The following is a 12,388-nucleotide window of genomic DNA, read 5'->3' as shown; positions in this document are numbered from 1 at the left end:
AAATATTAATGGTATACATTAGAGTAAACACATGTATCTATAACTTTCATTTTTCTACACATGAAACTACATGTTCCAAGTCTAAAGTTAAATGTACATAGTCTCTGGCACAAACAGATACATAGCAAAATTATGCATTATCAAATAAATTATACTAGTCATTAAAGAATAAAAAATATCGGAACTTCTCTATGCTATCTGGAAATACAGACACTCATTTTATGAATATACAGAGGACACATTCGTTACTATTAAATGAACCATGATTTCCGTGGATTAAAATCTTTAATCAAACGTCATAAGGTTCAATACCACATTCAAATATCGCTATATAAAGCAGTAAAAATGTATGCAAATCTTAATGCATCGTGATTACCATTGCATACCATCTGTAGAAACGAAACTGACTAAATAGATTGTTTGCATATATAGATCAGAGTTATGTGCTTTGCCTCACATTAGCTTATAATCGCTGACTACATATGTTACATATCAATATTTTAAACGGTTAATGAGTTGGCACCAAAGATAAGGCTTTTGCTCGCAAACGCCAAAACAAGGCCAAACATTTTATTGATTGGTTCTTTTTTATACTACATATTTCAACATGGCTTCTATTTCGCTTGTGTAGTTACACCCCAAATATTGATGCTGGAATTCATGTTTAAGAATGTCTTTTTTTAGTAAAAAACTGTCCATGAATACTACTACTAATAAAACAATGCGTGCCTGTTTCACAAAATGTTCCGGTATATCCTGATGCACACCGACACTGAAACGCCGCCTCCAAATTCTCACAAGTACCTCCATTTTGACATGTATCTGGCGAACATTCGGTCGTTTCTAAAATAATTCACGTCCGTTACTTAAAGATAAACCATTTCCCTTCTCATTCCATTACATTCTAAAACAATCAAACTTTCATCGAACAGTTTCAATTATGCCGGGTTTACTTTGTGAAATAAATAAAGTGGACACAATCGGAATATGAGCAATGGTTTTAAATGAAATAATTGGATAATTGAAAATGCCTCTTTCGATTAGCAATACAAAATAAGCAGATTTTTTTTGCATACACAGATATATGGCATATTACTTTAATACTAATCAAGTTAACATGATCAATGTTATTTATATACAGCGAACTTTGGTTTGGGATGACAACTAGTCTCTCGTTATTTTCTTATAACACTTTACGACACGCTAAATGAGTCTGATATTGGTATTATAAGATAAACATCTGAAAAAACCAAAAACGTTTCTTGATATCTAACCATCAACATTTTAATATTCAAATATAATATGCAATAGAAAAATGCGTTAATCAAATTGTACTTATTTTGGACTTTGCGAATAATTTCCCGAGTGTATGAACTATAAAAATTCATAACACCCACTGGCAAATAGTCCTACTTTTCGACTATGATGGTGATTAAATAACCAAGTACCGCTAGAAATATATATTCAAATCGTCTCAATGATCAATTCAGAATTTACCGGTTCGGCATCTTTCCCCGGTAAAACCAGCAGGACAGAAACACCGGAAGTTGTTAACACCGTCTTCGCACGTGCCGCCGTTCTGACAGTCGATTCCTAAACAATCGTCAATATCTGTGGCAGAAGAAATAACAAGAAACGAGAAAGGTTAGGATACACATTACAGGGCACATGTTTGTTTATTTCCTTGTTGCTAATTCTAAAATCCTATAATCCAAAAAGACAGTTTTATTAAAATATAAATTTCTAATCAGAAGGTCGAAAAGTCGTTGCTAAGTCTGCTATGAGATCAAACATTGTTTTTATGAAAACATGCACCGTACGCAATACAACAATATATCCAATGCATTCGTGTGGTCTTGGCGCAATAAACAGTTTAACACAGTCCGTTTTTTTGTTAATGGTGCCAAATAACATTATTTTGCCATACATTCATGGGATCACTCCATATTACAGAAAAGCTCTATGTGTTCATGTGCTCATGGCGCCAAAATTTTTATGCGGTTTAAGCTGTTGTTTGTTGCATTCATAATATATTTATTTAACTTAAATTAAAAATATTTGGTAATAATTAACATCCATACCGTGTTCACAGTTGGTTCCAGTAAAGCCGGGAATACAAGTGCACGTGTAGTATCCGATATGTTCTTCACATGTCCCTCCGTTAAGGCACGGGGAAGACGAGCACTCCTGAATATCTTTAAAATGGTAAACATTAGGTAGACATTAAGGGTTTTACTTAAATTAGGATTTTGTTAACAACTTTGATATGAACATAATTTGATTGAAAATGAGTAAAATGAATACTTCTTATAGCATACCAAGTATTCATTTATTCAACTAGTCATATTCTCATATAAATTGATAACGAATTTCTAAAAACAACCCTAATTATTATATTATCTACAAGTAGGTAAATATATAGGCTATACACAATTTGAATTAATATCTAATATACTGTATATCTTCGCTGTTTAGTTTAGTATAACGGACCGCTGATCGTGAAGTTCTGAAATGTATACGAGAAAATGTAAAAATGTATCATGTGCCGTAAAATACTGAAATGTATATTTGTATTTATAATGGACTAGAGACCGTTAAATATTGAAATGCATAGTTATGAATAATGGCCCAATGAGTGTGAAGTACTGAAATGTATTGATATGTATAATGTGTCGGTGACCGTGAGCAACTGAACTGTTTAATTGTGTATACTGGACCGTTGACCTTGAAGTTCTAAAATCTTTAGTTTTGTATAATGGGTAGTGATCGTGAAGTTCTGAACTGTAGAGTTATGTATAATGGGCCAGTGACAGTGATGTTCTGAAATGTATAATTATGTATAACGGGCCGATGACCGTGAAATACTGAAATGAATATGTGGATACAATGAGCAGGTGACCGCGAAGTACTAAAATAAACCTTTTGCGTCAAATTTCAACTGTTCTTATTTCAATCGGATTAAGCGATCAAACATTAAGGGTTGCCTTTTTGTTAATTTGATTATTGCAGTTTAGACGATGATATGGGTGTTCCCCTGATAAACAACATAATAACAAAAACGTGAACTCACCAAATTCGCAGTTAGTTCCGGCATACCCAAGAGGACAAGTGCAGTTATACCGATTGATTCCATCCATGCACACTCCACTGTTTAAACAAGGCTGTGAGGAACACTCGTTCACATCTAGATAATTATTCAAACATTTAATCAGAAAAAAAATATCAAAACTGCCGCTGACATACTGGCCAACAGGTTTGTTACAAAACTTGTATCTGATACAGCTGGTCGCAAGCTATGGTAGAACATTTCCTCCCGCAAGTCGGATATCCAACGGTTATCCGGAATAGACTCTGAGCTGCAATTAAATGCACATCAAAGTGCGGTTAAAAAGATGTATATTGACATTAATGATTTTATTATAATTGAACACTTCACGCACTCAAATTCGTAAAGTAATTTTCGGCAATTTCAAATGCATCTTTTTGTGTAAAACCTTTTGAAAATAAAAATAGTTTATGGTTATATCTTAACTGAACCTACTAAAGGTAATCAGTGCGAGGCTCAAGTGAGTCATTGTGCAACACATACTAAAACAGTATTAAACCATTGTCAAACTAAAGTAACCAATATGTTACCAATCTGGCACAATGTGCCGATGTATCCTGGAGCACAGTTGCATTGAAACGAGCCAACCAGATTCACACATGTCCCATTATTTTGACAGACGCGTGATTCACACTCGTTGATGTCTGAAACAATATTAGAAAATAACTTCCCTTATTGTCTTTCTTACAAAATATCAGAGCTATTTAGGCATTTTTTCAGATTAACCTGGGAAGACGGAAAAACGAAGGCATAAAATGCAACACTGTAAATGCCTTCTAGTAAAACCATCCGGCTTAGGCGGTTTAAGTGTCCCTGTAGTTTTCACGGTATTTATACCACGCGGTTTAAGCATCATTTATAAATAAAAAAGTTTCGATATAGTTTAAACCGGACAAAATCGACCTGCACCAATGAATTCTTCCCAAAAGCTGTCAGAGCACTTTAAGTGATCAACTTAATTTGAATTAATACAAACGTCATGTACCTGTTCCACAGTGGGCATCCTGATAACCAGGACATGTACAGTTATAAACGTCTATACCTTCCAAACACAGACCACCGTTAAGGCAAGGATCCGACTCACATTCGTTTATATCTGAAATAAGTGACAGTAGAAAGTATTATGATCATTTAGAAAAAAAGATTGTTTTACATCGAACAATTAAAACTTATGATAAGTCATCCACCAATAATACAACAAGAGGGCCAAATGGCCTTGAATCGCTCACCTGTCATATATTGCACATTCTTCCATTATATACAAATATTGAAAACCTAAGCCTATGAACACGGGGCGTGGCCAATTTTGACCCCAGGGCTAAAGTTTGAACAATCTTAATAGTGGTCCGATAAACAATGCTTCATACCAAATATCTAAGGCCTTCGCCTTTTGGTTTCGGAGAAGAAGATTTTATAAGTTTTCATCATATATATATATAAGGAAACCCATGACCGCCCGGGTGGGGCCATTTTTTGACCCCAGGGCCAAAGATTGAACAATATTGGTACAAGTCAACTAGATGATATATCATGCCAAATATCTAAGCTCTTGTCACTACTTGATTTTACGTGTGTATCTATATATGTATATTTGTTATTAATTGTTGTATGTGGCCCATATTGAAAATTGGTATGTGTACTAAATATGTTATCCAGTTTAAATTAAGACGTTACTTGTCTTTGTGAGTTCAGAGATTTTTTAAGTTTTCACTATAACACATATAGAGAAAACCCATCAGCCCCGGGGTGTGGCCAATTTTAACCCCAGGGCCATAATTTGAACAAACTTTGTAGAGGTCCACTAGACGATGAATCATGCCAAATATCTAAGCTCTAAGCCACGTAAGTTCAGAAGAGATGATTTTTGAAGTTTTCACTATAAACATATAGAGAAAACGCATGACCCCCCAAGGGGGCGGGGCCAATTTTGACCCCAAGGCCATAATTTGAACAATCTTTGTAGAGGTCCACTAGACGATGAATCATGCCAAATATCTAAGCTCTAGTCCAAGTAATTTCAGAGGAGAAGATTTTTGAAGTTTTAACTATAAACATATAGAGCATACCCATGACCCCCCCCCCGGGTCGGGGCCAATTTTGACCCCAGAGCCATAATTTGAACAAACTTTGTAGAGGTCCACTAGACGATGAATCATGACAAATATCTAAGCTCTATGCCAAGTAAGTTCAGAGGAGAAGATTTTTGAAGTTTTCACTATAAACATATAGAGAAAACGCATGACCCCCAAGGGGGCGGGGCCAATTTTGACCCAAGGGCCATAATTTGAACAATCTTGGTAGAGGACCATTTGGTGATCCTACCTACCATATATCAAGGCCAAAGCCTTTTGGTTTGGGAGAAGAAGACTTTTTAAAGTTTTTCCTTTTGGTTGCCATGGCAAGCAGAGTTCTGCATGGAATTGAATTCTTTGAACAACTTTGATAGAAGACCACCCAAGGAACATCCCTATGAAGTTGTTTTTAATATTGGCCCAGCGGTTAAGGAGGAGATGTCTTTTAAGTAAATTGTTGACGCACGATGCACGACGCACGCCGCAAAACGCACGACGGACGCCGGACAAAAGGCGATCACAAAAGCTCACCTTGTCACAAAGTGACAGGTGAGCTAAAAATCAATGATTAAGTTGATAATGATAATGATAAAGTTACAAAATGTTAAGTTTAAATAGTTTTAAAGTTTCCACCCACGGCTTTTTATATAGGTATTACGCTATTAAACACCTTCTTTCAATATATCATATCATAAAAGTAGAGCCATAATGGTGTTTATTTTCCATGTTAAGAATAGTTAATCAATATATATTAAGCATATAAATAATTTCGATATTAATATCTAAATTGCACTATCATTTCTTTGTATACTAATGATGGGTGGTGAACCTTAACTGCACTAACACATATTTGCATCATAATGATGGCCGTCTTACCTTATATAGATGGATTTGAATTTTATCAATTATATGAGAACAATAAAACCTTATCAAATACGAATTCAAAGTATAATTTCACCAGCTGTATACTGACAGATTTCTCTGTTCATATGATTTTCATATTCATGAATTTGGTATCTCAAAACATATCATCAAAAACAGGGATTTTACTATGTCTGTTTATACGTATTAATACAATTGTCACCAATGTTTCAAAATATACCAATTTTGCAGCAACTCCCTGTGTAACCCGCACGGCAAATGCACGTGTAACCATTACTTCCATCCAAACAGGTGCTCTCGGCACCACAGGGCGAGGATGCACACTCGTCGATACCTATATGGTGTTTTAAGGGAGATTCTTTTAAAAGAAGTAATTGGGAAACATTGGACCCCATATTGAGATATTAACAAAGATATTTACAAAACGAAATGTGTTAACGACCAAATATGATTAGGTAATATTTTATCCGATACTGCCGAAACTCAATCAAATAGTTTTCTTCAAATAGTCAGAAGAAAACAACAAACTAATACGCATATAAATTAAACTTTGATTTATAATAATTATTGTATTCACAATCTGGCCAATAAGAGTCTTCATATATCCAAATTGGTTTTGTTAAATTATCTAAACAGCAATCGATTAATAATGACATTGTAAGCAAATCACCAGTTTGACATATTACTCCCGTGAATCCAGCCGGACATTTGCACGTAAAACTGTTGACAGCGTCCACACACAATCCACCATTTCGGCAGGGATTTGGCCGACATTCATCAATGTCTGCAGTCAATGATAAATTACTCACAAGTTATGATTTGGCTAGTGTGTACATATAGGAAATGTAATTGTTCAACAATTACTATATGATACATATCGACATATGAATACACCTTTTACGACACCAAATAAAAAACGGTTTTATACAATTAGCTTCTGATGTATATTGATAAATTGGTAACACAGTTTTGAAAAATATTTTGAATCTAAATATATTTCAGATAAGAGATAATTTAGAAGCACACCATGCGTGTTAAGTATAAAAACAACCAATCCCATTAAAATAAGATCGTTCACTTCTTATTATTAAGTTGTCTACCCCCATATCGCCCATAGCGTAACGTCGGACCTTTTTATGAGATTGGAAAACGAAATTCCAGGGGCTTTATTTAATGTAGTTTTTTATCCTTGTCCTTCGAAATGCCTCAGTGGTTCAATCCAGTCCACTGGCCAGCTATTAAAGTCCAATCAAAATGCTTCGATTCTTATGTTAGATTTAAGAGACATTTAAGGTAGTTATTGAATACAGCCCCTTGGTTGAAACTTGTCTTCGACATAAATGATAAGTGCAACACTGCCAAAGACGATAAGATCATCTATATTCAGAAAATGGCAAAAACAGAATTTTAAACAAGCATTAGATTTAATATCTTATAAGACAAATTTTCACAACATGAAATGTGATTATAAAGCACGGCCTCAAAATTACCAATGAGTGCGACTAACCCTTCTCGCACGTTCCGCCTGTATATCCTAGCACGCACGTACACGTGAACATTCCAACTCCGTCCAGGCATGTACCCCCGTGCAAACAAGGGTTTTGGAGGCAGTCATCAACGTCTGTCGTAATGTATGTATTATATTGTCAAGCATTTAACACAAAGATAAAATAGTCCAGCACAACATGCATGTGTTCGACTGTGCGTCTATGTTTATATTTAAATGCAATGATACATGTTCAAAAAATGTATATGAAATAATCAAAATGATTTTCTTAAAGCCTTGCAGCCTATACTTTATATAGAGGAAAAGTGTTTCTTGCGATGCGAGATCGCAATACATTACACTGAGTGATCTCCAAAAATTGTTTCACATTTTATGCTGAGTTACAACGGGAATGGAAGATCATAAGATCAGAAACCAAATAGTTAAAAAGTTGAATGTGTTTACAACAGCGTTATAAATATGTATTTTAATAGTTGAATACACTTTTTCATCTGAATATAATAAATCGATACAGTGTCTCACTTTTAGACGTTTATTGTGTATATATTTTTATAGTAAACTAAATATGGTGCCACGCCCTTACTTATCTCGCAGTTCGTCCCCGTGTACCCGGAGTGGCACACGCATGTACGGCCGTTAACCATGTCCACACATACACCTCCATTTTGGCAGGGATTTGGAAGACACTCATTTATATCTGCGAATAAAGACATAAATAGCACTATATAGGAAACGAAAGAAAAAAAAACGAAGGAGACAATTATTTAAAGATGACATTGAATAGAAGCACAATACCAATTTTCATTAGATAAAATACCCTGTAAACAGCACAACCATAATTTCGCTGCTCCTTTGTGACATAACTAACAAGACTATTGACAAGAAAATGTTTTACTTTTTCAACCGAACAATGCAATGTTAAAAGAATCAAATCGACTGACCGGAAAATACAGTTAGGACGTAATTGGAACTATGGATAGGACATCAATTAAACTTATCCAATTTTCATAATGGATAGGGTTCTATGTGTAGGTAAAGAAATGTATACCGATTTATTTTACAAACAATATTTTTTTATCTTTAAAAATTGCAAAAGGGTAAATTCGCATTGAATTCCGATTTAGAAATTAACAAGATTACAAACTGCGGGAAAAATATCTGAAATGTATTCTAGTAATCTCAAGCTAAAACATTTAAAATGCTACCGCACATATATTGGGTCATAGGGCATTAAAACTGGACATAATTGACACTTGCACGACTATATGTCAAGCTTATATGTACATCAGAAATCTTAATTGGCAAAACCATAACAATAGAAATACAAACAGATACACACATAAAAATCCTGACCACACAATTATAACGTCAAGTCCCCAAACAACAATAAAGTGGTTACCACCTTGTAAACCCTTACCATGTTAACATATCATAAATGTAATACAGAACTTACGTTTGTAACCATGGGAACTATATAGACACAAATAACTGTATATATCAGACATTACAGTAACGTTCTCACTGTGTTCACAAAGTGTGCCGGTGAATCCTTCAGGACAGACACAGGAAAACTGGGCAATCTGGTCCAAACATGTGGCGTTGTTCATACAAGGGTTAGACGCACACTCATTGATATCTGTAACCAAATATTTCAATAGTGAATACTTTGATGAAGCAGATTGTTATACGTATGCATAAATCACTGTTCAAAAACAAAAAAGTACTTCACCTTTTACTAAGGCAATAATCATGTTTAAGGCACAACACTCAAGGTCTAAAGACATACTAGTACACTAAAAAGGGACATAAAACGCCACGTGTAAAAACACAAACACAGATAATATAATTATCATTCTATCCTTGCCGATAAATGTTGCCACAGTAATCACTTAATGTAAAGTCTGCGTTTAACATGACGCGAATGGAAGTCTTACTCCGTCCAGTCACTGGTCGGTGGTTGCTTACCAGTGGTGATGAAAGAATTCATTAACGAAATACCATTTCTTTATTGTTCAATTAAATGGTTATCTGTCAACCGGCGTCATGTAAATTACCCGTCTGACATAAGGGGCCGACGTAACCAGGTGTACAGCTGCAGTTGAATCCATTGATCTGGTCATTACAATGTCCTCCATTCAAACAAGGCAGACCTGCGCAGTCGTTTATATCTGAAGTTTGTCAAATTATCAATTGATGAGAGTATACGTCGATAAGAAAATATACTGTTATTATATTAAACATCGATGGCTACGCTCACAGATGTACATGAACTATTGTTGTTGTTAGTCTGTGATATTGAATGTGTTAATTAGAGATGTCATATTCACATGATATTATTTCCCCCTGTCTAGGCGTAGTAGGTATAGTTACAGACCAGTTAAGTGTTGTTGTTGAAGTTGATGAATAATAGTTAACAGCTTAACATGTGTGCGTCCTCCTGACGGCATTTTAATATTTACACAGATACTATCAAGTTAAGAATATCGGTTACGCAAGACAAACTATGGTGGCATATTACTGCCGTAAGATAACCTGATAGCGTACACGAATTGTTTCATGTAAACTACTTGACACTACTTTTCGCGATAATTATCTAACCATCTTATTAATATTCGGGATACTTTTATGGTACGATAATTAATATACAAAATGTAGAACAAAAAAGACATGAAATTGCCCAGAACTAACACTAATTAACCTTTTTAGCTATACAACATTAACAGGTTACCAGTTATGGTTTGCGAATTTCACTTATAACTTCTAAACTAGGTAAGATTCTTGTTACCACTTATTTATAACAGCTGGTTAACTAAATAAGATTCGTGTGCATCAAAGGGGCATAATAAATTTGCATTGTATTGATAGAATTATTCAACAACGATGAGCACGGAAAATGTAGAAACTTGATTTTTGAATTGAGATTATATGGACGAGGCTAGCAGTATATAGCTATAGCGGTTTATCCATGTAGAATCTTAGCTCATAATGTAATAGAATTACTTGTTTCGCAGTTAATTCCAGTGAAGCCTGGAGGGCATGCACAGCTGTACTGGCCGATAGCTTGTGAGCACGTTCCTCTGTTCCTGCAGGGATTGGATGCACACTCGTCCACGTCTTTGTTTGAAACATGAACAAAAATTGTGTTATTATCTGTTTAACCAATAGCTCTTACATAAAATAAATGCATTTCAATGCTCACAAAAACAAGAAAAGACTTTAGTTCATTATCGTTAACATTCAAGTTGCGAAGTGTCAAGCCATTGCAAGGCATTGCACAAATAAGATACAATTAAGAGGTATTGTTGAGTTATTCTCCTTTATTTACATATTGGAGAATCCAGTCGTTGTTTAAAAGAATACATTGAAGCAGGTGCGTTCAAATTTGAGAAGAATTATGGGTTATATAAAAGAGATTCTTTAACACTTAGAAATATGCTGTGCAGGGAATGTACGTTTAAACCTTTAAATCTGTATAATTTGTGCTGCTGTAAATCGTGTGATTTGGTCCTTAAAGTCGAAAAAGTTTCTTGACTGTCGGTTCGTGAATTTAATGCGTCAATATGGAGGCACATTTTTCGACTTTCAGGACATAACGACGCCATTCTAAGAAACAAAACGGTACCAGTTGATAGGTTTAAATAGTGCACATTCCGTGCATATGATAGTTTAAAAGAAACGTATATATTTCTTAAATGTTTTTGTGTATACTACGGTTCTGCTCTTCTACATATATATATATACAATTAACCAAAAACATGTTTCTGGTTGCAACTTATCATCAGTTTAGTGTATATTTCTGACAAGCCAAAAATCATCAATATCATTGACAATCGATAAAACATAGTGTAAATGATAATTTCATTAATATTATTTCGCTTTTTCTTATAGTATACATCAGGTCAAAACAAAAAGGATGAAAACTATTGTATTTTGAGTATCGTTGAGTCCGGGTTTGAAATATAATAAGGTCATTCCTTTAAGGTTCATATCACATGTGAAAAGCACCGATTTGTCCCTCTTAAGGTGCCCACATCACATAACATACCTGCGCACACGCAATCACGCATACCTGTTCCACAATGAACGCCAGCCCAACCAGGAGCACAGAAACACCGATCCGCGATGCATGTAGCGCCATTTAGGCAAGGGTCAACGGTACATATCAAATATTCTAAATATAAATCAAAACACATTATGATCTTAAACACATGCATATAAGTTTATTCTGAGTCTGCATTTGAAACAACATAATCATAGATCAAACTTTAGTTTTCAAAGGCCCCCCTTGCACAAACACGAATGCATGCACATACTACAAAGCAAGATGGGGAGTTACACTCAAATTGAAACTTCTAAAAAGCATTTTCTCTCCACCAAGGTTGCTAAATGTAATGCTAAATTGGATATGATCAAATGAATAATATATAACAAAGCATACAAATCCTACTGTATCGTGTTCATGAATACATACCATCTGAAGAGAAAAAATTGTCTAAAACGATTGCCTCCATTCGTTAATCAGACTACTTGGCCTTGTATATGCTATTGTAAATTCATGTTACTTACATGAACATACACAGGTCACAGACGTTTCAATTCCTCATATGAACATACACTTGACATAAACGTTAGCTTCCTTACGTGATCATACAGAGGACATGTACGTTACTATTTCAAACTTGAACATACAAAGGAAATGTACGTTACCATCCCTTACATAAACATACAGAAGACATATATTTTACCATTCCTTACATGAATAAACTGAGGACACATACGTTACCATTCCTTATATTATGTACATATAATAAACATATACGT

At 34.8% G+C, this 12,388-nt stretch overlaps 1 protein-coding gene across 1 annotated transcript in view; it reads right to left on the bottom strand.

Moving 5' to 3' along the window:
* The window catches only part of LOC128226608 (neurogenic locus notch homolog protein 2-like), a gene marked incomplete at its 3' end in the record, with an annotated part of 41,873 nt that extends 29,795 nt beyond the window's left edge, over window positions 1–12,078 (bottom strand). The window contains exons 1-13 of the mRNA XM_052936569.1: window positions 12,039–12,078; window positions 11,637–11,738; window positions 10,568–10,681; window positions 9,622–9,735; window positions 9,090–9,203; window positions 8,151–8,264; window positions 7,568–7,681; window positions 4,092–4,202; window positions 3,637–3,750; window positions 3,071–3,184; window positions 2,082–2,195; window positions 1,498–1,611; window positions 730–843 (exon numbers count right to left, since the gene is read on the bottom strand). Coding sequence (XP_052792529.1) covers window positions 730–843; window positions 1,498–1,611; window positions 2,082–2,195; window positions 3,071–3,184; window positions 3,637–3,750; window positions 4,092–4,202; window positions 7,568–7,681; window positions 8,151–8,264; window positions 9,090–9,203; window positions 9,622–9,735; window positions 10,568–10,681; window positions 11,637–11,738; window positions 12,039–12,078 — 1,393 coding nt within the window. The remainder of the gene's footprint in view (window positions 1–729; window positions 844–1,497; window positions 1,612–2,081; window positions 2,196–3,070; window positions 3,185–3,636; window positions 3,751–4,091; window positions 4,203–7,567; window positions 7,682–8,150; window positions 8,265–9,089; window positions 9,204–9,621; window positions 9,736–10,567; window positions 10,682–11,636; window positions 11,739–12,038) is intronic.
* Between the last annotated feature and the right edge of the window lie 310 nt (window positions 12,079–12,388).

This window comes from Mya arenaria, chromosome 1 (genome assembly GCF_026914265.1).
Source record: "Mya arenaria isolate MELC-2E11 chromosome 1, ASM2691426v1".
NCBI lineage: Eukaryota > Metazoa > Mollusca > Bivalvia > Myida > Myidae > Mya > Mya arenaria.
Note: the sequence above shows the minus strand (reverse complement) of the source record. Positions and strands in the feature narration are given on the sequence as shown.